This window comes from Oncorhynchus masou, chromosome 29 (genome assembly GCF_036934945.1).
Source record: "Oncorhynchus masou masou isolate Uvic2021 chromosome 29, UVic_Omas_1.1, whole genome shotgun sequence".
Taxonomy (NCBI): Eukaryota; Metazoa; Chordata; class Actinopteri; order Salmoniformes; family Salmonidae; genus Oncorhynchus; species Oncorhynchus masou.
Window position 1 is genome coordinate 41,111,959 of NC_088240.1, and position 26,633 is coordinate 41,138,591.

At 42.2% G+C, this 26,633-nt stretch overlaps 3 protein-coding genes and 1 long non-coding RNA gene across 9 annotated transcripts; 3 read left to right on the top strand and 1 right to left on the bottom strand.

The window, feature by feature from the left end:
* Window positions 1–37: 37 nt before the first annotated feature.
* On the top strand, window positions 38–3,728 carry LOC135519685 (uridine 5'-monophosphate synthase-like). The gene is made up of 6 exons (XM_064944920.1): window positions 38–258; window positions 410–563; window positions 726–1,412; window positions 1,705–1,880; window positions 2,206–2,320; window positions 2,790–3,728. Exons 1-6 carry the CDS (start codon window positions 43–45, stop codon window positions 2,966–2,968), a joined length of 1,527 nt encoding a protein of 508 aa, XP_064800992.1. The 5' UTR covers window positions 38–42; the 3' UTR covers window positions 2,969–3,728.
* LOC135519688 (uncharacterized) lies at window positions 2,495–15,601 on the bottom strand. Of its 3 annotated transcripts, none has more exons than XR_010452313.1 (5): window positions 15,451–15,601; window positions 14,089–14,233; window positions 6,201–6,491; window positions 3,921–4,182; window positions 2,495–2,832 (listed from the first exon to the last, which is right to left on the bottom strand). It is a non-coding gene; the product is annotated as an uncharacterized LOC135519688 (long non-coding RNA). The 3 variants fall into 3 exon arrangements; XR_010452314.1 differs by having other exon boundaries at window positions 14,089–14,236; XR_010452312.1 differs by lacking the exon at window positions 14,089–14,233.
* On the top strand, window positions 13,715–17,107 carry LOC135519686 (beta-crystallin A2-like). Of its 2 annotated transcripts, XM_064944921.1 has the most exons (5): window positions 13,715–13,820; window positions 14,118–14,304; window positions 15,524–15,665; window positions 15,943–16,085; window positions 16,636–17,107. In XM_064944921.1, exons 2-5 carry the CDS (start codon window positions 14,147–14,149, stop codon window positions 16,781–16,783), a joined length of 591 nt encoding a protein of 196 aa, XP_064800993.1. In that variant the 5' UTR covers window positions 13,715–13,820; window positions 14,118–14,146; the 3' UTR covers window positions 16,784–17,107. The 2 variants fall into 2 exon arrangements, with proteins under 2 accessions (XP_064800993.1, XP_064800994.1); XM_064944922.1 differs by lacking the exon at window positions 13,715–13,820 and having other exon boundaries at window positions 14,094–14,304.
* Window positions 17,108–21,482: 4,375 nt separating this feature from the next.
* LOC135519689 (protein FEV-like) lies at window positions 21,483–25,716 on the top strand. 3 transcript variants are annotated; one of them, XM_064944923.1, is made up of 3 exons: window positions 21,483–21,596; window positions 24,454–24,525; window positions 24,993–25,716. In XM_064944923.1, the coding sequence occupies exons 1-3, from the start codon at window positions 21,500–21,502 to the stop codon at window positions 25,529–25,531; spliced, it is 708 nt and encodes a 235-aa protein (XP_064800995.1). In that variant the 5' UTR covers window positions 21,483–21,499; the 3' UTR covers window positions 25,532–25,716. The 3 variants fall into 3 exon arrangements, with proteins under 3 accessions (XP_064800995.1, XP_064800997.1, XP_064800996.1); XM_064944925.1 differs by lacking the exon at window positions 21,483–21,596 and adding an exon at window positions 22,719–23,735; XM_064944924.1 differs by lacking the exon at window positions 21,483–21,596 and adding an exon at window positions 23,742–23,979.
* The last annotated feature ends 917 nt before the right edge of the window (window positions 25,717–26,633 follow it).

Here is a 26,633-nt window from a genome sequence, read left to right on the forward strand (position 1 = left end):
GTCCCATAGTTCCGCGCGGCATTTCGGAAGCGGAACATATCTATGTTTGCAAAGAGACGAGAGCATTGGACGAGACTGCTGTCTGTTGATATTAGTAAAAACTTGAAAATGGAAAACGATTGCCTTGAAAGTTTAATCTTAAAGTTACATGATGTTCAGGCCGTGAAATTCGGAACGTTCACGCTGAAGAGCGGAATAACATCGCCGATTTATTTTGATCTCAGAGTTATTGTTTCCTACCCCTCGCTTATGAACCAGGTTGGTAAACACGTGTTTCCCACGAGTGGCACTGTATTGGAAACAACATCTACAGTAGTATTTAGTCTGTTCGGAGGAAATCGAACCAAGGCCAACTAGTTGTAAAATATGTATGTTATGAAATTATGTTGGACTTTGTTTTGTCTTTTAGGTATCAATGTATCTTTACCAACGCGCCAAAGATGAGGACTTGAAATACAACTCACTGTGTGGTGTACCATACACTGCTCTGCCCCTGGCTACAATCATTTGCTCCAAACACGAGCTGCCTATGCTGATCCGAAGAAAAGAAGCCAAAGACTATGGTGAGATTTCATGACCTGTCAAATTTGATTATTCTCAGTATGACAGCCATTTTGATGCATCCCATCAGTTCAGTCAACAGTTAAAATGCTCTAGTCTAACACGTGCTAGCTAGCTACATTTCAAATCACTCATATCAGACATCAATCACCTCTTGATTCTAGGAACTAAGAAGATTATAGAGGGGACCATTCACCCTGGAGACACTTGTCTGATCATCGAGGATGTCGTGACCAGCGGCAGCAGCGTCATGGAGACGGCACTGGTGCTTCAGGCGGAGGGTTTAAAGGTCACCGATACCATCGTACTGATGGACAGGGAGCAGGGAGGTAGGGCCATGCTGGCCAAGAAGGGCATCGCGCTCCACTCCGTCATCTCCGTCACCAAACTCCTCGACGTTCTGCTCCAGGCGGACCGCATCGATTATCCCACCGCCCAGAGCGTGCGCAGGTTCATCCAGGAGAACAACACCTACAAGCCCTCAGGGGAGGAGGAGAAGAACGGCTCACCTGTGGCTAAGAAGCCCGGCAAGCTGGCGGAGTTGACCTATGGCGATAGGGCCCAGCTCCGAACCACACACCCTCTGGCTGCCCAGCTCTTCAGGTTGATGGAGGAGAAGAAGACCAACCTGTGTGTGTCGGCGGACGTGACAGGCTGCGAGGATCTGCTGCAGCTGGCTGACTCTCTGGGGCCTCAGATGTGCGTGCTGAAGACTCACGTGGACATCCTGCGGGACTTCAGCCCAGCCTTCATCCAGCCCCTCAAGGACCTGGCCCACAAACACAACTTCCTCATCTTTGAGGACCGCAAGTTTGCTGACATCGGGAACACGGTCAAGCACCAGTATGAAGGTGATTAGTGGGCGTGCTGATTTTGCATCGGCGTGTGCCCCGGGTGGGTGGAGATTTCACTTTAGGACCAGTAGAATGGTCTAAAACGTGCAAACTCCGCCCGCCCGGGACGCAAAACTAATGCACCCATTGTTAAAATAGATGCATTGTCCAACTCTATCAAATAAGGGCAATATTTGTCCCCTGAACCTTTTGAAGTGTGCTTTTGAAGCCTAATCCATCCTAATGAATGCCTGGTTGCTATGATTTCTAAGTCTCCTGACTGTTGTGTGTTTTCCTCTGTATTTCTCAGGTGGGCTCTACCAGATCGCCTCGTGGTCTCATATGGTGAATGCACATGCGGTGCCAGGCCCTGGGGTGGTAGAGGGGCTCAGTGTGGTGGGCCTCCCACTGGACCGCGGCTGTCTCCTCATAGCTCAGATGAGCTCCCAGGGTTCCCTAGCAACAGGGGACTACACGCAGGCTGTGGTAAGCAAAGTGATCCAGCCAGCTGTTCTTCAGTGAGAATGCCATGAGAACAGAATGTTCTGTCCCTCTCTCTTACCTCCCACCACCCTCTGCAATGTGTACAATTCGGGACATACTGTCACCTCGCAGGGCGACAGTGAAAGGCCTGATACATTTCAGTATGTTTTAGTGATTTTTGCATGTGAACCTTCATGTTACCATTCCAAAATGGATTACTTTTTCCATCATTAGGCAGCTTAACTGAAGTACTAGTTGATTACCTTAGTGTAATCCTTCATCTTTCATCCTTGAGGATTTAATATGATTGTGTCTGTCGTTCCTATAGGTGAAAATGGCTGAGGAGCACTCTGACTTTGTGTTTGGGTTCATCTCTGGCTCCAAGATCAGCAGCAAGCCTGAATTCCTACATATGACTCCAGGGGTACAGATGCAGTCAGAGGGTACTAAATTCTCTACCTGTTAACCATATCATTCATCCTGTCCAGTGTTCTTTACCACGTTTTACCAACAACATTCGCAGGCCAACACCCCCCCCCCCCCGCGTAATCTTTCCTTGCCACTAGATGGTGCTATTGTCCAAGAAATGTAGGCTGGATCACTTGTCATCTTGGTTGTTGTATTTTTTTATTTTACCTTTTAACTCTAACTCTTAACTCTTATTTACAGTGATGGCCTAGGAACACTGGGTTAACTGCCTTGTTCGTTTGTGACTGTGTTGGCACCCTATTACCTACACAGAGCACTTCTTTTGACTAGGGCCCTACGTAGGTGATCGGGTGCGATTTTGAATGCCAACCCTTGATTCCAGATGTTTTTTGTTTTTTTTACCTCTTCAGCAACAAACTGTATGGTGGTGTTTTCTTCATCACCACACTGTTCATTGATCATCTCCCTCCTTTCTTATTCAAGGAGACGGTCTTGGCCAGCAGTACTCCAGTCCTGATGATGTGATCTATAAAAAAGAATCGGACGTCATCATTGTTGGCCGTGGTATCCTGGGGGCCTCTGATAGGGTGAAGGCTGCCACAGAGTACAGAGAGGCCGGCTGGAACGCCTACGTCAAGAGACTCGCCGCGTCAAGACAATGAAAAGTCAAACAATGGGGGGGGGGGGGGGGTTGCACCCTATTCCCCGCATAGTGCACTACTTTTGACTAGAACCCTATGGGATTTGGTCAAAAGTAGTACACTATAGTGCTATGGATGCCATTTGGGCTACAGGCAGACTAGAGCAGGCGCCACATCGACAATGTGAAACCATGATTATTCCCTCCAAACAGCTGCTGGGGCCTGTTCTTACTCTTAGGGCTTCTCGTTATAACCCTCGCTTGCTAAATCACTTGAACTGCGACAATGCTCATCTTTGGCAACAGGGACACATTTCAGGATTCCCCCCCCCACCCTCAGTGTTATTTGTACATGATCATTTTGAAACATTTCAAATAGGATTATTTGTGTTAACCAATAATATGGAACTGTGAAATGAATTCAGTAGATGCATTGGGCTGTAATGATCGGTGTTCTTTGAAGTCACAACTCTAGCCTAGGATTCTGTTCCTTTGCCTCAAGGGCAGTTTCTATAGAAGAACACGGTGGATGCTTGGGATGCTATCTTTGTGATGGAGAACTGTGGAGAGATTCAGTTGACCAAACAATCCTTGGCATTGTGTATTGGTTCATCGACATTACAACAATCACGTGTTCACAACAGTAGTTATTTGAAGCCAATGTGTGACGAACCACGTTAGTCCATAAACCTCTAGTGGTTCCGGGTGATGTGCCGGGTGTACGCTGTACCCTAATCATTAATAAACAGTGTGAATGTGCATGGCGTGTTTCAGTTATGGGATCTACTTTCTGTCTACTGTTTGTGACATCGGGCATAGCCGACATAAAACACCAAAGTCATTTTGGAAGGGAAGGTCTGACGTTGAGCGTTAAAGGAACTCATTTGCAAGTCACATGATATGAAAATATGTGTAAATGACATGGGAGTAGGTAGGCATGGGAAAACAGAGGTGGCAGGTGGGTTTTCTCCTACCTTCAACACAGGTGAATGAAGCCACCGTTCAATGGCCCATTCTCTGTAGGTTCAGCGCGAGCACAAAGGTCAGCGAATCCTTCCATTTCGTCAATTGGAGGGAGCGCAACGCACTGTCGGTTTGCATAGAGAGGGGAGGGTTGGCATAATAGAGAGGAGTTGAACTAATCTGCACTCCCCAGACTATTGTGTCAATATTGGAACTGAGCAACGCCCCATGTGACAGGTGTCCGCTGGAGAATCCTCTCTCTTTAAAACCAATCTGAAAAAAAGAGAGAGAGTGAAGATAAATGGAAGGATGGCCCATCATGTCCCGAGTATATATAGGATACCTGCAACGGGCCACACTCCATTCAGTGTTGCCTACAAGATGAGCACAATTTGCAGGTGGTACCGATTATAGGTTTTTAAAATCCACTCGTGAACTTTTTTTTCGACAATAGATAGGCAATGGTAAGTTTTATCTAGGACAAATTTGTATGTTGGAATACATGTAATTGACCATTTTAAAGACAAACTTTTGCAACTTTCTTTCCAGGTGTGGGGATGGAGCAACGTATGGAGAGTACAAACCTGAATGTAGTGTAGTCGAAGTACTTTTTTCCAAGACTGGACCATCATCATATTTGGAATGATTTTCTGTATTTGCCTCACGTTGAGCCATACGCACAATACCTGAAGATTAAGTTTTGTTCGTTCGGCTCGCGTTAAGCAGGTACAGATTTTCTACAAAGCAGCAAGAGCACGTTCATATTGTGACAGATGTCGTTGAAGGTGCTCTCTTGTCCTGTAACAAATACTGACACTTTTGTACACTAAAATTAGAGCCATACAACATTTTGTGTTTTGCATTCGTTCGGCTATATTGAATATCTTATGTGGTTTGAACATTTGGGTTCATTTCCCCCTGAAGACAGCGGATACAAATTATCGACCCCAATTTTTTTAGCCAAGTGGATCATTTTTATTGCTGCATTTGTGGATAAAGTTTTCTTTCCTATTTTTGAAAAAGTATATATATAATTTTTTGTGCTCACTCAATATAACTTAGTATGCGTGTATCTCCGTGGATTTTATGACTAGTTTTACTTTTATTAGGTTACCTAGTACTGCCTTCTTTAAAAAAAAATGCCATTTGTTTTTTTCTATATCGACATGTTTTAATGATGATAAAGTACGAGTTATGTTAATCATTAACCAGCCAACGAGCATCTGATATGGACCATCTGCTGTTTGGATCCTCATCTGCCTGGGATCTGCACCTCTGTACAGGCTAGGCTACATTACATTAACTATGACGTTCATGGAGGTGTGGACTTCATTCCAGTAAATGGAGAATGTAGCCCAATAAACTACAGCTCGTCATAAAAAACCACCGCGTCGCTGGATAAACATTTAAGCATTGGTCTCCATTGCTCATGCACTGTAAAACATGTTGCATTTCAGTTTAGCACAGAGGCATCATACACTACAGGCCTATCATTGAAATCAGACACTTCCAGTTTCCTCCTCAGACAGTATGAACTGTATTACCCAATCTCCCACCACCCAGATTATTGACACCAGTACCTCAGATATCTGTATAGTCCCATTCTATTTTGAGCATAACTTCAGGTGCCCATCTGCATATCCAGTTTTTGTTGCGTGAAACAATAAACAGCATGGTAAAGGCTTTCCCATGTCATTATTTTTGCTCTCCTGTATCTCTATTTGACTAAGCGCCGGCAAATATTTGTTTAAAATCGGATTAAGGGGATCTCAAGGCCTGTATCCTGGTCACCTGCCAGAGACAGGTCATGCTGCAGTTACACCCTAAACCTCCAAAATAACACCTGCTCAATTTACTCTACAGAGCAGTCATTGGCTATGTAAAATATGTCAAACATTTAGTATTTCTTTGTCTCAAGCAAGTCTTCAATCTTTCAGACTTTCGTAATGCAATAGTTTATAATGTAATTTCTGTGCTGTTTTATGGATAAACGTGACTATTACTTGCCCCCTTTCTCAGCAACATACAAAAGTTTGGTCTGGTTCTCTCACAGATGCAACATAGGCTATTGTTCTAAAAAGTGAGTTTCAAATCAACCTTCTCTTTAACCTAGTACATACTTTTGAGAGAATGATGTGTATGATACAATAAGACCTTTTTCAACCTGTGGCTATCATGACATCATGAGTTGCCCTGTGGGCTGTGTGCTGTTTCAACTGACAGTTAGAGGGGTTGCTAATGGAATATGTAAATGCCTGGAAGTTGTGTCTCCTGTAACTGCCAGGCTTTACCTGAGCAGTGAGCACAGAGATGGGGGTGGGGTATGGCGGGAGGGAGGGAGAGAACCCAGGACTGCAGCACCTCTCTGAACGCGTCTGAAATGGCCTCCTATTCCCTATATAGTGTACTACTTTTGACCAGAGCCCTATGGGTACCATGTATGGGGAATAGGTTGCCATTACGGACGCGTTCGCTGTCCTCGGGTAAAACCTGCTGGCCTGTTGTGGTCCACTCCTACGCAGAGCCATTCACAGAGCAGATGTCACCTGCATGCGCTGTCAGGTCCTTAGGAGGATTAGTTCCTATAGCAACAGAGAGAGAGAGGGGGGGGGAACACAGGAAGCAGAACATTTCATGGTGGTCTGTGTCTGCTTACTCACTGACTATTCAAATGGTACCAACTCACATTGACGCGGAAAACAAGACCTGTCCATTTACAACCTTTATATCCATTACTGGAACTGAGTTGAATTTAACCAGCAACAAAAAAAGCAAAAAGAGAAATTGCCGATTCACGTTAGACAAAAGTGTGTTGTATGTGTCGCTTGTCAACTACTGGGTTGTGTCTTCTCAAGGCAAGATTCTGAAGAAATGTGCTGCTACGGAATATTTGCACATGGTGAAATCAGTGTCTGATCAGGCGCGCTGTATATACAAAAGTATGTGGAAGCCGCTTCAAATTAGTTGATTTGGCTATTTCTGCCGTAAGATCGAGCACGCAGCCATGCAATCTCCATAGACAAACGTTTGCAGTTGCATTGCCTTCCTGAAGAGCTCAGTAACTTGCAATGTGGCACCGTCATAGGATGCCAATGTTGCAGTGGCGACCCGTCATTCAGGGCAGGTGGCCCACATTTTTTGCAACAAAGAAATAATAAAAAATATATATTTTGGGCTTCCTTGTTTTGCATGTTATTTTGCCATTAATACGTGTCACATATCAGTTTGCAAACAATGTAAAAATATATATATAGAATTGAGTTAATAATACAAGCATGGTCTCTTTTTTGTTTTCTTGAGTAAGGCAGCTCCAAAATGCAGATGTTTCAGCCTAGCTCAGTGCTTTCTGTGGTGGTGGGGCAAGCCAGCAGAAAATATAGAGCGTTGTGCCTTGATTGGCTCAGTGTTCTGTCATTCATGGGGACACTACCGCCAAGGGTAGACCTAAAGAAGTTCTAGCCTCTTGGGTGCTGCCAAAGAGTTACATTAGAAGTGCCCATCCAAGGAGGCTCAAGGTCATTGGCCACAGATAAAATGACATCATATCACATTATATCTACAGTAGCTTTGATTGGACTGATAATGTCAACATCATACTTTCAAAATCTTAGCTAGCAGTCATCATCATGAATCAAGTCGACAATCTACAAATGCAAATCCTTTTTAATCCTTGTCATATGAAGATAAATAATGAAGAGAAATTATAGATTAAACGTATCGGTACTCATCGGCCATTGGACATAAACATTACACAACAAGTTGGAAATCGCAAATTCAACAATGAGTGGTTTGGAAGGAATCAGTGGCTAACTGCAAGCATTGCAACGCAATCATTAGCCTGCTATTCAGTGGACTGGCAGTGGCTGTGTGATCCAAAGTCTAAGATTAAGGGTCTCTTTTCCTAGTTTAAAATAATAAAACATACAACATTGGCAATGCTGTCAATGAAGCATGATTTGTGCCGCGCTCAAAACAGCTGTTAACTCTGAACTGCAAAGTCGGACTTTAGTGAGTTCAAGACAACTGGGAGCTCGGGAAAAACAAGCTACAACTGGGAAAATACATTCTGGCCTCTTTTTAGAGCTATAACCTAAAGAACACTGATGTCATCATGATTCAACATATTTTTTTAGTTCCCAGTTGTCTTGAAAGCACCATAAATAAAAAGAATGACAGACTTTGATGACAAAGTTTGATGACAAAATTTGCACACGAAGGACGCCACCTTCCTGTTCAAGTGTGCACAGAATCCAAAAATGTCTTGTATGCTGCTGCATAAATTATTTAATATGCCAGGGAGATATGTATACTGTAGCTAAGAAAGTAATACTAAGTGTATGTTGTGTAGTAAACTGTTAGTAGCCCATGTGCCTCACCTTAATAATCTGGTCTATTTTCACCTCTTAAGTTCTCTTACTGTTCTGACTTGGTGGTGCACATGTAGCCTATAACATGTTTTTCAGAAATGTAATCATCGAATATTGTAAGAGCTTTCATTGTCTGCTTATATGTCCCCTTTATTTATCCTACGGTTCTGACTTGGTGTACACAGTGTTCACTGGAAGAACACTGTAAGAATGGCCCATGTTCTGATTCTGTCTCTGTACATTTCAAAAGTGCTGAACAAATAGTTATGTTGACTACGTCCATCCTACTAATGTCTTAATTGAAATTACGGATTGCCTCTTATATGTTTGTTGTCCTCTTATGCCGTAATTTGTACATCTCAATTGTCAGTAGAAACTACATTTATTTAAGCAAGTCAGCCATATCAGCAATGTTTTTTTAAAGACAGTAAATGAGGCTAAGTTAACTCTTTCGCTGCCAGACAAGGCTCCGCTGATAGCCAGGTGTAGCAGTGGTAAGGTTTTGGAACTGTTTTTGGGACTCTGCTGTTGGGACAGCTTCATGTAAGTCCTAACAGTTTGTGGGCACCGTTTGTTAATGTTATGGTGCAGTTAATGTATTATTTAGTGTTGTGTTGTGTAGTGGTTTTGCTGTAAAACATCCCACATTGCTTTTTTGTCCCACCAAGATTTACATGCTAAAATCGCCACTGCACCTTTCCAACAAGTCAGTTCTTCATATTTCTGCCCCGCTAGAGCTTATTGTGAAGTGGCAACGTCTAGGAGCAAAAACGGCTCAGGCACGAAGTGATAGGCCACACAAGCTCACAGAACGGGACCGCCGAATGCTGGAGCTCGTAAAAACCATCTGTCCTCGGTTGCAACACTCACTACCGAGTTCCAAACTGCCTCTGGAAACAATGTCAGCACAAGAACTGTTCGTTGGGAGGTTCATGAAATGGGTTTCCATGGCCGAGCAGCCGCACACTAGCCTAAGATCACCATGCACAATGACAAGGGTTGGGTGGACTGGTGTAAAGTTTGCTGCCATTGGACTCTGGAGCAGTGGAAACGCGTTCTCTAGAGTGATGAATCACTCTTCACCATCTGGCAGTCCGATGGACGAATCTGGGTTTGGCGGATGCCAGGAGAAAGCTAACTGCCCCAATGCAAAGTGCCAACTATAAAGTTTGGTGGAGGAGGAATAATGGTCTGGGGCTATTTTTCATGTTTCAGGCTAGGCCCCTTAGTTCCAGTGAAGAGAAATTGCAACTGTACCGCATACAATGACATTCTAGACAATTCTGTGCTTCCAACTTTGTGGCAACAGTTTGGGGAAGGCCCTTTCCTGTATCAGCATGACAATGCCCCCGTGCACAAAGTGAGGTCCATACAGAAATGGTTTGTTGAGATCGGTGTGGAAGAACATGACTGGCCTGCACAGAGCCCTGACCTCCACCCCATCAAACACCTTTGGGATGAATTGGAACGCCGACTGCGAGCCAGGCCTAATTGCTCAACCTCAGTGCCCGACCTCACTAATGCTCTTGTGGATGAATTGAAGCAAGTCCCCGCAGCAATGTTCCAACATCTAGTGGAAAGCCTTCCCAGAAAAGTGGAGGCTGTTATAGCAGCAAAGTGGGGACCAACAGCATATTAATACCCATGATTTTGGAATGAGATGTTCGACAAGCATCATGTAGTGTATGTAAAGCAGACATCTCCATGTTAAATAAGCCTGACTTACCATGTGATCTCAGGATATGTATAAATGTGCAACTTGGTTCAAATATGTAACTAGCAGACTTCTCTTAAATACTACATGCATTGCATTTGTGTATGTTGTTTGACTAGGTCACTTGAAGAGATCTGTGTCAATGTTGCCTCCCTGTATAAATACACTGCTCAAAAAAATAAAGGGAACACTTAAACAACACAATGTAACTCCAAGTCAATCACACTTCTGTGAAATCAAACTGTCCACTTAGGAAGCAACACTGATTGACAATACATTTCACATGCTGTTGTGCAAATGGGATAGACAACAGGTGGAAATTATAGGCAATTAGCAAGACACCCCCAATAAAGGAGTGGTTCTGCAGGTGATAACCACAGACCACATCTCAGTTCCTATGCTTCCTGGCTGATGTTTTGGTCACTTTTGAATGCTGGCGGTGCTTTCACTCTAGTGGTAGCATGAGACGGAGTCTACAACCCACACAAGTGGCTCAGGTAGTGCAGCTCATCCAGGATGGCACATCAATGTGAGCTGTGGCAAGAAGGTTTGCTGTGTCTGTCAGCGTACTGTCCAGAGCATGGAGGCGCTACCAGGAGACCAGTACATCAGGAGACGTGGAGGAGGCCGTAGGAGGGCAACAACCCAGCAGCAGGACCGCTACCTCCGCCTTTGTGCGGAGGTTTCTTTGGGGGGCCGCACAGCCCTCCATGTGCTCGCCAGAGGTAGCCTGACTGCCATTAGGTACCGAGATGAAATCCTCAGACCACTTGTGAGACCATATGCTGGTGCGGTTGGCCCTGGGTTCCTCCTAATGCAAGACCACCAACGTCACGTTGCACCACAGACTGCCCAGGAGTTGGCGGATGCTTTAGTCCAGGTCTGGGAGGAGAGATCCCTCAGGAGAACATCTGCCACCTCATCAGGAGCATGCCCCGGCGTTGTAGGGAGGTCATACAGGCACGTGGAAGCCACACCCACTACTGAGCCTCATTTTGACCTGTTTTAAGGACATTACATCAAAGTTGGATCAGACTGTAGTGTGCTTTTCCACTTTAATTTTGAGTGTGACTCCAAATCCAGACCTCCATGGGTTGATAAATTTGATTTCCATTGATCATTTTTGTGTGATTTTGTTGTCGGCACATTCAACTATGTAAAGAAAAAAGTATTCAATAAGAATATTTCATTCATTCAGATCTAGGATGTGTTATTTTAGTGTTCCCTTTATTTTTTTGAGCAGTGTACAATTCAAATAATACAAAAATGCATTTTGAAGTTCTACTTGTAACTCTGAATTTGTGTCCGTTTTCCAGAACAATAACAGCATCGCTTCCTGACGATAGAGCAATGCTTATGCAACCTCTCTGACTGGGCTGGCTGGCTGGCTCTGTTACCGTGGAGAAACTGGATCCTGAGAAACAGTCTGCCTCACTTACTCCACACAGTTATCACACATACGCATGTTGTCCCATGGAGGGGTATTGATGTAAACAGAAATTGCGAGGGAAAATTGTAAAAAAATAAAAAATAATAATAAAGTTCTCTCTATCTCGGTTCATCTCTTATCACTCTATGGTTTACTCCCAAACAGTGTAAGGTACAATGAACGGATACGAGAAAATGCAGGGAGGGAGGAGAAAACGGATATTCAAACAATGCTGTTTGCTCTGGATGCTGCCTGGTTCTTCCAGCCTGCACCTCAGCCAGCTGCCTGCAGGTTAGGCTACTCAGAAGTGCAAACATTGTGGAAACGTTGCTAAATAAAATACTCAACCTGTTGAGGCGTGCTCTCTGGGCTTATAATGCATTACAGCAACATATTATAAGGATGCTAGGACTACTCATGAGCAATTATGATATCTTATAGTGAGTCACTATAAGTGTACGTAGGTGCATTAGAAGGCATTACTAATGCACTTGTTGGCATTATCTGTGTATGTATCATAGAAAGTGTTACCCCCCCCCCCCCCCCCGCCTGTGATATGTGGTTGTCCCACCTAGCTATCTTAAAACGAATCCACTGACTGTAATTCACCCCGGATAAGAGCATCTGCTAAATGACTAAAATGTCAAATGCATCTGATCAGTTCATATTCCACAACATACCGACCATGTATAAAGGTGCAAATGCTACAAAAGATATTTCCATACTTAGTGAGCAATATCCCTCTTTCAGAGACCCACTTGACCCGTTCAGAAGAATAGACTAGCCTATTGTACTACCACTGCAGAGAAGATAAAGATTCAAAGTAGAGTGTTGAGTTAGGAAGCTGTAGGCTACTATAGGCCCTATGCTGTCAGATGCAAATAGGGAGAGCAACATTTCCCAGTGAAATGAGGCGTCAGCTGACGAGGTGACAAATCTAATCTATCCAATGGGGCGGGGGGGTCAAAGACCAGCAGCCGGGTGACTGGAGCTCTGTCACCGTGTCTCATTGTCCACCTGCCCCAAGCCAAACAAGGCCACACAGGTAAGACAGAACAATGGAACCGGCCCACTCAAAGGGACCGCTGAACACACAAGCAATTAAGCATTTAGGCACACATATGGCCACACACAGAGACAGCAGAAAAGGGGTGTAAATACAATAATAACACATTGCAGAGGAACCATCCAAGTCTGAAGTCTGATTATTTGTACATTTAATATAGGGATGCATCCCAAATGTCACCCTGTTCCCTACATAGTGCACGACCTTTGTCCAGGGTGCTGGTCAAAAGTAGTGCACTATATGGGCTCGGGTCAAACATAAGGAAACAAAGACTAAAGCAGGCACCACGTCGCTAAGGTAAAAGCATATCTAGTGTAACCTAACCAGACCAGAACATATGTTTCTGTGATATGAACGTATCTTCATTCCAACAAGAGCGGCTATTATCACCAGTCACTGTAATGAACTGTTATGCCACAAGATGTCACTACAGACAAGTACTATTCCAATTGACTTACATAACTAGGTTCCATTTGCGTTTCTTATACTGACAATCCCGAACATAAAGTAAAGTTGCAACGTCAAGGTGCCTTTTTAAAACATGATACACATTCCTACACATTCCACTTTGCACTCATACGCCTCACAAAGGCACCGGAAACAGTTCGGACCCATTGACAAATCCAGCAACCGACAAACACGGAAACATGAAAAACAACACTATGAACGGCTGAGAAACTAGTGCTGCTAGAAACACGGCAGGAATGTTTTCTCATGATCCCCTTTCAGTTCGCACCAGAATAGATTTAGCTTGGGGGGAAAACAACAGGTATTTAAAAAAGGTTCTACATTTCAAACGCTGTCTTTTCAACCTGGCGAAGTACAAACACGATCCAACGTGAAAGAATATGAATAAAGGATCAGCAAGTCTGTCTGTCTTCCCATGTTGAATCCTATGAAGGATGACAGTGATGCTATGATGTGTGGGGTGCTGTGCAGAGAGGCAGGGGTAGAGGTAGAGTCAGCCATACTTGTGGACTGAGGGAAGCGTTGGTGCCCTTGTACCTACCTCTGGGGTAATCTCCCAGAATGCTGCCATAGTCCCCAATTTCCAATCAAACTGTCGTGTCAGTGTGTTGCTATTGTGGCCGGCCGGCAGGCCGGCACAGTCGCTGGGTGCCATTTTGATGAGTCAGTGGATCTAAGCCTCTCACAATGGGCCTTGGGAGCCTCCACAATGGTGTGGACTAATGCGTGCATTCAGTTTGCCGCTGCTGAGTATGCAAGGCTTGTGCGAAAGCGGCATTAAACGAGGGGCTTGGTAGTATAAAAACAGAAGTGGGGGCCTAGGACTCGATATTGTTACTCTGGATCTGTCCCACCTCAGTACTCTCTGTAAGTATTCACACTACCCAGGTAGAACGTGAACATCTGATTGCTGTGCATTGGTGTACCAAGAAAGGGGATTGATGACATCCAATATGGGAGATATATATTTCATATTTGTATCGGATATTTCCCCAGTGCAAACTGAGAGCTCAACTCCTTTGAAAACAAAATGGTAGTACGCTCTTGCTCTTTGCTCCAGAATCAATGTTCACTTTCATGTCGAGATACCAGAGCAAACAGAGTGAAGCACTCCATTATAGTCTCGTTTCCTCACCTCTGGTCTTCCTTGTCCCCTTTTGGTAGAGAGCAACCCCACGGTGGAAATAGCAACCATGAACACTCAGCAGATGGAGCAGATGGGCCAGTTCAAGATCACTGTCTGGGAGGAGGAGAACTTCCAGGGCAAGCGTTGTGAGTTCCTGCTGGAGTGTCAGAACATCATGGATAGGGGATTCCACAAGATCCGCTCCATCAAGGTCGAAAACGGACCGTAAGTGTCTCTTTGGATTTCTACTCTACTAGGCTACAACCGAGGGTCTGTACCACATTATTAGCGGAGTAGTACCACATTACTACGACAGAGTAGTAGTACTACATTACTACGACAGAGTAGTAGTCGTACTACATTACTACGACAGTAGTAGTAGTACTACATTACTATGACAGAGTAGTAGTACTACATTACTACGACAGAGTAGTAGTAGTATTACATTACTACGACAGAGTAGTAGTAGTACTACATTACTACGACAGAGTAGTAGTACTACATTACTACGACAGAGTAGTAGTACTACATTACTACGACAGAGTAGTAGTACTACATTACTACGACAGAGTAGTAGTACTACATTACTACGACAGAGTAGTAGTACTACATTACTACGACAGAGTAGTAGTACTACATTTCTACGACAGAGTAGTAGTCGTACTACATTACTACGACAGAGTAGTAGTAGTACTACATTAGACCCATGGAGCTTGTTCGTCAACAAATGTTTTTTAGCTTTTTCCAGGTATTCGGTTCTAGTTGTGTTTGAGTGAGAAGTGAGAAATGTATTCAATATAACATTCATTTCTAGACCTAGTTCCTCTCAGAAGCTAATGTATACTTGAATATTACATTATACATCGCATTTGTACTGTGCTGTTGTGAACCGGCCCTCAAATCAAAGCTGTGCCATTTCCTTTGTTGTGATACTACAATGTATGACAATGCAACATTTAATTATCGTTATCATGTCCCTTAACAGTCTGACTGTAAAATATGGAATCTTATAATGGCTGTTATTTTCGATTCAATGATTTTGGCAAATTTCTTTGCAATTCAATTTCCGCATGCTTTTTTTACATTGTTATGGACAAAATGTTATAGCTGAACACTCGGAGAGATCACCGATTGGTGTGAGTTATTAGCCTGAAATGTAGCTTGTTGTTTTGTTTCTGACAGTCAGTCAAAGTCAGGCTACAGATGTAATCTCCCTTGAGTCCCAGCTGCCTGCCGAGTGTTCTGTTGCAGCAGCTGACTGATGATCAGATAATGGCCCATATGCGCAGCATGTGGTGTTTGCTTTGGCCCTTTGTCCTCTAATCAACAAAGATCTCGCTGCCACGGGGCGTTGCACTTTTGTTAACTAACCTGACGCTCTTGTTTTCTCTCTTTCGTTCTCGTTCCCTCTCTCGTTTTCTCTCTCTCCCCGCCTGTGTTTTAGCTGGTTGGGTTATGAGTACCCTGAGTTCCAGGGCCAGCAGTTTATCCTTGAGAAGGGAGACTATCCACGTTACGAGGCTTGGAGTGGAAACAGCAGTTACAGAACCGAGCACATGCTTTCCTTTAGACCTATCAAGTGCGCTGTAAGTTCCTCCCACAGAAATGTGTCATTTCAAGGGGGGGAAAAACCTACATCTGCAGCACATTTAGGAATGAAGCACAGGAATACTAATGTTGTATTGAAGGTTAATTACCACATCCACACATGATTCTAGTATTTATATCGTATCATCACACCATCATCCCACAACTCTCAAATCCGTCTGTTTTTGACCCCCCCCCCCCCCCCCGAAAAAAAATTAATAATAATAATTTACGACACCATATATGAAACGATTCAAGGCTCATCTCTGTCAACAGAACCACAGTGACAGTAAAGTGACTCTGTACGAGTGTGAAGACTTCCAGGGACGCAAGTTCGAGATGTGTGACGACTACCCCTCTCTACAGGCTATGGGCTGGTGTAGCAAGGAGGTGCCCTCAATCAAAGTCAACTCCGGAGCGTGAGTCTCAAGACAAAATCAAGTTGTGTTTGTCACATGCGTCGTAAAACAACAGGGGTAGACTAACAGTGAAATGCTTACGTTACAGGTCCTTTTCCAACAATGCAGAGTTTATTAAGATAAAATGTGAATTAAAAATAGAATTAGTGACACGAGGAATAAATACACAGTGAATAAGATATACAAATAAAGAGTCAAAAGAACATGGTGATATACAGGGATTACCAGTATCCCATTATCTCAGCATCCGATATGCCTTCATAAACACTCTAGGGCAGAGTTTCCCAAACTCATTCCAAGCTTTGATTATTTGAATCAGCTGTGTAGTGCTAGGGCAAAAAAAATAAAAAATCTGGGGCCCCAGGCTATTGATTCGTAAACACATTGACAAGGACATCATTTGTCCACGTAATAACATGCAATTCCTCAGTCACCCATTTACTTTCCAAGACGAACCGGGGCACATATTATCTACAAAGCAGCCGCATCAGTATTTTGGTCATGGAGAGAACAATTGTCACCGGAATAACACAGGCCCTTCTCTTTACAGGTGGGTGGCCTATCAGTTCCCCGGTTACCGTGGTTACCAGTACATCCTGGAGAGAGACAGACACCAGGGAGAGTACAGACACTACAACGAGTACAGCACTCAGGCTCACACCAACCAGGTCCAGTCTATCCGCAGAATCCAGCACTAAGTCCACTTGACACTATCCTCCAGTGGCTACCATGTACCGACCATGCCATGTATTAAAATAGGCAATAAAGGCTTTATTCAAACTACGGAAACAGTGCTTGTGGCAATTCCTTGCTTTTTTTTGTTGTCCTGCCTTTTCTCAATCAGGACATAGAGCTATCTGTTCAACGGCCTGTGGTAGATTCTTAACAACCCATCACCCAAAGTGGCTATTTATATACTCCAACAGAAGTAAACCACAAAGGCATTTTATGATTTGACCATTGCATCAATACATAACCCAGGGTAAATACCACCTGTCTGTTAGGATAGGATGTATATTGTTCCTGTCAGCGTGTTATCGTATTTCCAATAAACATGAGCACAAGATCACTATTGTTTCCACCATTGTTGTGTTGTGTAGTTGCCGAGCATGAATGTATCTAACATTGGTCGTGTTCCCCTGCTCAGATGTTGTATCCATCAAACAATGGTTGCGTGCCACGTCATCGACCGTGAAGTCGGGAACCAGATTGCTATAACATGTGGTGTGCTCAGCTCATAGGTAAAATACCTATCCAGACCTTGTAAGATTTGGCATATGGCAGCAACGTCTGAGCAGAGTAACACGACCACTGGATGTGTTCGAGCAGTAAGGCTAACAGCCAATTAATGCTTGACTTTTCACTTTGTTTTTATGCTCTTAAATTGTGTATCAATGCGGAGGGCTCCTGTAGCTCCGCATTGACATGATTGGTTGACGGTAGGTACGGGCGGGAGGTCCAGTGTAAACACAAACTCGAGGCCTTGTCAACTTCCTTCACGACAGCTCTGCGCTGCTCGGCGAAGCTCGTATCAACGCAAATGCTGTACGACCAAATGCAGACGGACGATTGAACACGTGGCGCCTTTAAAGAAGCTGACTGTAAGAGAGAGTCCTTGAGTGAAGTCGGGGGAGGTGCATCTGCGACGGCCAAAAGTCGGACAGTGGTGATTTTTCAAGAGCAAGACTCAGATTAACATGGCAGTGCTAACATTGCTGCTATTGTTTATATATATATAAAAAAAGATATTTCAAAATAAACGTTTCTATACCCCTATATCACACACATACAAACTGAAAACATAACATGTGACAGTGGAGGCTGCTGAGGGGAGGACGGCTCATAATAATGGCTGGAACTGAGCAAATGGAATGGCATCAAACACTTGGAAAACATGTGTTTAATGTTGTTGATCATTTACCACTTATTCAGCTCCACGTGCCTGGCCTCCCCAATTAAGGTGCCACCAACCTCCTATAGTGTACAATTGATTGATTAGATAGGTCTTAAATAGGCTCCCTTTCATATGTATCCCCTGTAAGCACAGTTGGTTCCTGTTTAAGTCAGGTCAGAGAAGAAGAGACGAAGCGAGAGGGTCAACTCTGCTCAAAAGATGTTTCAACAGCAAGGCTCAGTGCAACATGGTAGTGTTGCCATTGTTAATGAACATTAGAATGTATTTTATTTTATAATGTTGATAAACATGTCTCCAAGCCCAAATCTCTCACTCACTAACCTACACACAATATTCCATAATGTCAAAGTGGAATTATGTTTTTAGAAATGTTTACAAATAATTTTCAAAGGAAAACTTGAAACGTCTTCAGTCAATAAGTATTCCACCCCATTGTTATGGAAATCTAAAATAAGTTCAGGAGTGGAAATTTGCATAACAACATAATAAGTTGCATGGACTCACTCTGTGTGCAGTAATAGTGTGTAACATATTTTTTTATGACTACCTCATCTCTTCACCCCACACATACAATTATTTGTAAGGTCCTTCAGATTCCCTGAATTTCAAACACAGATTCAACCAAAAAACACCAGGGAGATTTTCCAATGCCTCAAAAAGAAATAAGCAGACATTATTAATTACACTTTGGATGGTGTATCAATACACCCAGTCACTAAAAGATACAGGCATCCTTCCTAACTCAGTTGCCGGAGAGGAAGGAAACCACTCAGGGATTTCACCACGAGGCCAATAGTGACTTTAAAACAGTTACAGAGTTTAATGGCTGTGATAGGAGGAAATTGAGGATGGATCAGCAACATTGTAGTTACTCCACAATGCTAATCTAATTGACAGAGTGAAAAGAAACCTGAACAAAACACAAATATTCCTAAACATGCATCCTGTTTGCAACAAGGCATTGAAGTAATACTGCAAAATAATGTGGCAAAGCAGTGAACTTTTTGTCCTGAATACAAAGTCTTATGTTTGGGGCAAATCCAGTACAACACATTATTGAGTACCACTCTATATTTTCAAGCATAGTGGTGGCTGCATCATGTTATGGGTATGCTTGTAATCGTTAAAGACTAAAAAAAATGTTTTATAAAAATGGAATGGAGCTAACCACTAGCAAAATCTTAGAGGAAAACCTGGCTCAGTCTGCTTTACACCAGAGACTGGGAGATGAATTCAGCTTTCAGCAGGACAATAACCTAAAACACAAGGCCAAATCTACACTGGAGTTGCTTACCAAGAAGACAGTGTATGTTCCTGGGTGGCGGCCGAGTTACAGTTCTGACTTAAATCTATTTGAAAATCTATGGCAAGATCTGAAAACGGTTGTCTCGCAATGATCAACAACAATTTTTGAATAACAGGCAAATTTTGCACAATCCAGTTGTGGAAAGCTCTTAGAGACTTACCCAGAAAGACTTACAGCTGTAATCGCTGCCAAATGTGCTTTTATAAAGTATTGACACAGGGGTGTGAATACTTATGTAAATGTAATATTACTGCATTTAATTTTCAATACATTTGCAAACATTTCTAAAAACATGTTTTCACTTTGTATTCTGGGGCATTGTGTGTAGATGGGTGAGAAAAAAACAACATTTTAAACCTCTACGGGATCGATGTCCCTAAATCGTCACGGTTGTTGCTAACGTGCACTAATGTGACTAGAATAACATTGTAAGTAACAACCAACTTTCCAGGACATAGACATGTCTTATATGGGCAGAAAGCTTAAATTCGTGTTAATCTAACTGCAGTGTCCAATTTACAGTACCTATTACAGTGAAAAAATATAATTATATTGTTTGAGGAGAGTGCACAACAACAAAATACTTTTATCACGGCAACTGGTATGATACCTTCACCTCTGAAGTTAATAACATACATTCATTACTTACATTCATTAATCTTGCTCTGATTTGTCATCCTGAAGGTCCCAGATTTAAAATGTAGTATAGTTTTGTTTGATAAAATCCACTTTTATATTCCAATGTAGGAACTGGGTTCTACAGTTTGAACCCCATGCCGTTGTCATGTAGGTGCAAGTGTGACAATTTTTATCCCCATAATGCAACACTTTGGAAGGCAGTGACCAACAATGTTTGACAAAAGTGATCCGCTCGAACACTAAACTCTTGCAACACTGGCAACACTGTCATGTAGAGCCTTGCTGTTGGAAAACCACATTAGTGTCCGACTTGAATCTCCCCAACTTCTCTCCTTGACTTTCGCCAACATTTGGTTGCTCAGTCTCACCACTCAAATACCTGGGCCAGCTATTTCTCTTCTTCAAATCTGTTTTGAAACCTAACGTAACGCTAAACTTAACCACACTAACCTTATTCCTAACCGTAATCTTGAATTAAGACCAAAATGATACATGTTTTTTTTTCATACATTCTTATGATACAGCCAATTATGTCTTCACTGGTGGCCCATCTAGTGTGAACCCCTGATCAGTGCTGGTGGAATCGTTGCGCTATCTGATGTAGACCATGCGTATCTATCCTAAAGCTGTGAATAAAACTTTCAAAATACCTTAAAATATGTTTAAAGAATAAAAAATATATGTACATTGTTTCTGTATTGAATGCCTTGAAATATCAACAGGTGTAGCACTCAACCACAAACATATCAATGAACGAAGTCAGCAGGGTCGTTGCCATGTTTTGAGTTTTAGTTTTAAAGTTTTAAAGCCAATTTCCTGATATTCTACACACATTTCGCCATGCCATGTTAATAGGAAATCTGAGTGAGAGTGACTAACAAAATAAGTAGGGGGCCCCCTGGAGGTAAGGGCCCCTGGGCACGTGCCCTTGCATGCCTGGTCAGTTATTTGGCATGCAAGTTTAGATAGGTGGCTAGACTAACTAGACTAATTCATCAATCCAAAATGTTTTAATAACTGGCATACACTAATTGAGTGACTGTCAGCGAGGCATAACAAGAGAGAAACTGCTAATGAAAAACCAAGTTTCGAAATTGCACTTTGTGTATTCTACTATTCTAACTCTCAGCTGTAAATGAATGGCCCTGGAAGGCCGAGTTTGTCTCTAGTCTAAAGCCTACTCTGAAATGACTTGCTACTCACTGAACCTGGACCAAGGCGAGGCAACGTGCTGCCAGACCATGTGAGCTGTCCAAGGTGCTGACCTGTCAGTGTTACTAGTTACTATGGCCATGACAAACTAATTTACCAACAAATAAACTATGGAAATAAGGGGTAAGCACGTATAGGTCTATTACGTATCGTTGAGACTGCCATTGCATGATGCTGCTAATAAGTCTGCCACGTTGTTTGGATAATATCTACATGTTTTCTTGAACCGGATCACTTTTCAAGCAACACTTGCTACATCCTGCTTTGAATCCGTTGCTTTGAATCCCCTGTTTGCCAGGTCATCTCACGGAGTCCCACACCCAGTCCAGGATCTTTTAATAAATGTTCAACTATACACACCTTTCTCAAATACACATTTCTGTTCAGACTGATTTAAACGGCTGTACAGTGAAAAGGAGCTGGCCAGGCGTATCGGGTGGTGAGTAGAATAGGGAAGGCCACTGTTGGTTGGTGTTTCCTTCCTGAATAAAAGGCCAGTTCAACAATAAGAGAAGGGAAAAATTGTTTTTAGGAAGTCTAGCACTCTCTGTGCCTGTGAACCAGTTGGGGATTATTTGAAACGCAGGAGGTAAGACACTTGGATACTCCCCATTGGTCTAATATTTGCAAAAATAGGATGTGCTCATTTTGTGAACCGCTATATAGACTTCTAAATGTATTTCTATGGGATTATGTTACAGTCAGTACGCCTAATATTTAGAGTTATTGAAGGTGGAAATCCTAATTGGAGATTTGCGCGCGTAACTCCCGTAACAACCATTGACGTTATACCGATTTACCCACGCAGGTGTCAAATTATGATTCGACCTTAAGTGTTGTATATCCTTTGTTTTGATAATGGTCAAATATTAAAGTGAAACTGCAAAAACGATAGTGGACACCAACATTTAAACCAGAACTTCTAATAGCCTATAGAAGCCAGAATGAGACAATAATATTTAATTCAAATCTTTCAGAAATGACCTAGCATTCGAGGCTTGTTTTAAGTTGCCTGCGACCTGTTTAAAGACTCAGGCAGCTAAAGCAAGTCTGGGACGCCAGAGACCACTCTTCAGAACACAGCGGCAGCGGGATAACTGGTGGAGAGGGAGTGGCGTGGTGGGGGTATGGAGTGATAGCCGACTCCATGAGTCATATAGGCCTAGCCTTGCAGTCACATATATAGGCCTGCTCTCAGGTCTCATATCGTTTGCTCCTGTTTTTGCCCCACCGGGAAACGAATCATAACTTGAAATCCGTGCGGGTAACTGTAAAGGAATTTTCGTACAAATATTTCATTTGAATTAATGGATAAGGATTTACGCAAAATGCAATTATGCACGCGTAAACTAGGCATTATCAAGTTGGGACTCGACCCATAATGTGTATTGTGATCGAAAATGTAATGTTTATTATGTCTGTTTAATTATTGCTTGTGTTGTGATTCGAAATCCCAAAAGGCCTACTATTGAGTTAGTGGAAGCAGTGGAAATCCTTTTGGAATGCAGGCATATGCAACATTTACCATTTGCTGTACATTTCGCATGGCCATGGTATGTGCCAACTAATAACGTTTTTTTTTTGCCTTAAATACTGTTTGACTGACATTGACTTTTTAATGCACTTACTCACTGAATATTTTCACAGCTAATCTCAATAATGTCATGTACCCCTGCACATGTACCCCCGCACATTGACTCTGTACCCGTGCCCCCTGTATATAGCCTCGTTATTGTTATGTAATTTCCTTGTGTTACTTTTGATAATTTTTGTTTTAAAAAAAAGTTTACTTTAGTTTATTCTGTAAATGTTTTCTTAACTCTATTTCTTGAACTGCAATGGTAGTTAATACCTTTATTTAAGCATTTCAATGTAAGGTCTATTACACCTGTTGTATTCGGCGCATGTGACAAATACAATACAATTTGATCTACCCACAATGTATCTTCTTCATATTCCTTAGGCTTTCAACAGAGGTATGCAGTTATTGTATTTCAAGGGGGGGGGATACATGATTTTTATAGTGAGTCTTTGTATTATTATTGTTTATCATTATTATTGTTGTTGTTATTATTATTATTAGGCCTATTGTTGTTATTATTATGCTATTATACATGGAATTTGTGGATGGGGATTTGTGAGGTATAGCTTGGACAATGTCTTGGAAGGATTGCTTTTAATTAATAGTGAAATGTTCTGTCATGGCTTTACGTCAACAAACATTTTAGCCTACAAGACATGGTTTTAAATTCACAACCTCATTACAAGACGATTGTATACAGCCGTATACCTATAAACAGAAGGTCGTGGGTAAGATGTTATTGTTTTCCCAGGTGCATTGAGGCATGTTTTTAAGGTAAATATTTTTTTCCAACATGAAATAGGCGTTTGTGTTTGCAAAGGGGTAAAGAGGCGGAAAATAGAGAGGCTCTGAACTGGCTTACATGTCATACACTTAAATTCTCCATAGAAACTCTGATCTTAACGCGGAAACTTTATTAAACCCTGATGGTGGATTGATAAGACCGAATTTCTCTCGGCTTCATTTTATTGTGGAGACCGGGGATGGATGACAGAGGTAAATTGCTATTTTAATTAAAGCAATGCACCAGAGGAAATTGCTGTCTGAATATTGTCTCAGAGATGTGGTTTGTGACAGTTGCCTGGAAACTTCAATCTGTCCCACATTTATTCCAGATCACAGTTATAAGATAAAGTTTAATACAAATCTTTGCCCGAATGAAATCCAACCCTTTCTTGAACAACAGCTACAATGAAACAGAACTGCGGAGGAAACGTTATGTTTAACATGTATCTCTCAGGTTCGTGCTTTTGTACGTGAAATTATCAATATTATTGCTTTATATTCAGATGAGGGAACATAGTATTTAGTCCTCGGGTAGTGACGCTGCTTTCAGCTAGCGTTTGCTCTGCCTTTTCAATCTGAAACCCGTCTCCTCTTTTGTCGGAAATCGGATATCCTCTTTCCTGAACGCGTTTCCTGGCTTCAGTTGTGAAGCTTGGACGGAAGAAAGCACAAATATGAGAATACAGAGCATTAGTTAGAGACTCGATTATAAGACAGAATCATAGCTTTTGAATGATTTTTATAATATTTTCAATCTGAACGGAAGTATTTCCACAAGGAATAAAGTTATAGCCTATAGAATTATCCAAATGTGAATTGTGTTTTAAACATATACCGTTGCAATGCATATTTATTTTAGATGAGATTTTATACTAATATTTTTTTACTAGCACATTTATTTGTGTTAATGGCCGCTCTATTTATGCAGATCCAACAGAACATCTGTTGAAAGAAAGCAAAAGTGGATCCTGGAGTCCCTCAAATACAGGGGCTCAAAAAGGTAAGAGCATTTTGAAATGTTGATTTATTATATGCATTCCAACCCTGCATGCGTTTAGAACATTTGTATTACATTTATTTATTATTATATATTACTTTTAATATTTTATAGTTCATAGGAGCACTATTATTGATTTGATTAGAGATCATTACTCAGCTGAAAGAAGCCCAACGAACCCTTTCCCCCCTTCTTCTTCATGATTGTGCATGCATGGTTGTGTTGTTTGTCCAAAAGGCATGCGTTTTAGACAAATCGTTTTCTTTCGTGATTTTGTTGTTGCCAAGACACAGACATTGACGACATTGTTGTCCAACTGATAGCGTATCAACATGTTTATTCTATCCGTAATTGGCCATTTCTTTTGGAAACCAAGTGACATTTGTTTTCCAGATTGCCTATTAAATAAATGCTTCTTTCCCCCCTTTTGTCCCCCTTCACAAATGTGTATAATGTGTTATTTTGAATAGGTAGTGGACAGATTCAGCTATGGCAGTTTCTCCTCGAACTCCTGTCAGACAGCGCCAACATGTCCTGCATTACCTGGGAAGGGACGAACGGAGAATTCAAGCTAATTGACCCCGATGAGGTGGCCCGGCGATGGGGCGAGCGCAAAAGCAAGCCCAACATGAACTACGACAAACTCAGCCGCGCATTGCGGTACTACTACGACAAAAACATCATGACAAAGGTCCATGGGAAGCGATATGCTTACAAGTTCGACTTTCACGGCTTGGCCCAGGTGTGCCAACCCTCAACAACAGAGCAAGCGCTTTATAAATTCCAGAGTCATTTTGCCCCAATTCCCTTTTCAGGGATTTCCAAACTAAGCCTCGTTGGTCCAGGCGTTGGTCCGTCCGGATTCTCTTATTGGCCGGGTTCGCCACCCACTCTCTACCACAGTCACAACCTCCAACCCCCGGGACCATTTGGTGCTGTGTCCGCTTCGCACATCAACTGTGTCAACAACATCAACAACCTGAATAATATCAATAACCACTACAATTGACTACTATTAATCCACCAATGAGGCCTAATCATAATTATCGATGATTGATGTAGTTTAAGGCGTGCCTTTTTAGATTAGGCCTAATGATGATTTTTCCTTTCGAAATGTTATCTTGTGAACCCAAGACATTGTCTGATCCTAACTGAACATGCCAAGGCGCAATTCATTAAACATTTTGTGCAATATTTCAAATGTAATAACATGCGTTTTCAGATAGGCTATTGTATTTTAGACTAAACCCAGATTAAGAACCATTTTCTTTACAATTTATTTGTAGGACACTGGTGCCTACACCTCTGAAATTGCCTGGGCTTTTAGCGCCATCACGTGGCTATTAATTAAACATATAAATACGGAATTGTTCTCAGATAGGCTTGCAGTGCACTAATTTCAAAGTAGGATTATTAGTGCCGGTCTAAAAACATTATGGAGATAAAGATTTGTCGTTGCCAATATATTACCCGATGACTCCCACTTTAAATAGCCTTGGTTATTTTAAGGTTACAATGCAGACGTGTTTATCTCAATATCAAATAATTTCTGGGTAACTATTAAGTACCTTACTGTCCTTGTTTTCAATTCAAATGGTCAAAAATAAGAAAATAGCAATGAGTAATTTCTCAAGCAAGAATTTTGTTAGTACTGTCTGGGAGTGGTCTGAGTGGGGAGGTGAAAACGGTAAATTAGCTGTTATTGGCAGAGAGGTTTTGAACTCTATTTCATTGCAGACCCTGGTTTGATTCCAGGCTGTATCACAACCGACTGTGATTAGGAGTACCATAGGGCGGCGCACAATTGGCCCAGCGTCGTCCGGGTTTGGCTGGGGTAGGCCGTCATTGTAAATAAGAATTTGCTCTTCACTGGCTTGCCTAGTTAAATAAAGGTTAAATAAAAATAAATACATTCTTGTTGGTCTATTAACTCATTTAGCGCCTGGTGATGTCACCAGGTAGGCCAATACTCCATCCCACCAAACAGGCTGACATTTCAGTTGGTTTTTTCAAACAGCTCTTACACTAAAAGGGCATTATCCTAATTTTCACAATTTAACAGTAATATTCCAACCTCATAGTGTGGAATATATATATATATATGTGTGTGT

What these genes read in the sequence shown, in the direction of transcription:
- LOC135519685 (XM_064944920.1), top strand. Translation starts at nt 43, where the DNA reads ATGTTTGCAAAGAGACGAGAGCATTGGACGAGACTGCTGTCTGTTGAT. An exon ending in AAAAGAAGCCAAAGACTATG is followed by an intron (nt 564 to 725) that starts GTGAGATTTCAT and finishes TCTTGATTCTAG; the next exon opens with GAACTAAGAAGATTATAGAG. An exon ending in GGTACAGATGCAGTCAGAGG is followed by an intron (nt 2,321 to 2,789) that starts GTACTAAATTCT and finishes TTCTTATTCAAG; the next exon opens with GAGACGGTCTTGGCCAGCAG.
- LOC135519686 (XM_064944921.1), top strand. Translation starts at nt 14,147, where the DNA reads ATGAACACTCAGCAGATGGAGCAGATGGGCCAGTTCAAGATCACTGTC. An exon ending in TTAGACCTATCAAGTGCGCT is followed by an intron (nt 15,666 to 15,942) that starts GTAAGTTCCTCC and finishes CTCTGTCAACAG; the next exon opens with AACCACAGTGACAGTAAAGT. An exon ending in ATCAAAGTCAACTCCGGAGC is followed by an intron (nt 16,086 to 16,635) that starts GTGAGTCTCAAG and finishes TTCTCTTTACAG; the next exon opens with GTGGGTGGCCTATCAGTTCC.
- LOC135519689 (XM_064944923.1), top strand. Translation starts at nt 21,500, where the DNA reads ATGTTCAACTATACACACCTTTCTCAAATACACATTTCTGTTCAGACT. An exon ending in CTGGCCAGGCGTATCGGGTG is followed by an intron (nt 21,597 to 24,453) that starts GTGAGTAGAATA and finishes CTATTTATGCAG; the next exon opens with ATCCAACAGAACATCTGTTG. An exon ending in AAATACAGGGGCTCAAAAAG is followed by an intron (nt 24,526 to 24,992) that starts GTAAGAGCATTT and finishes TATTTTGAATAG; the next exon opens with GTAGTGGACAGATTCAGCTA.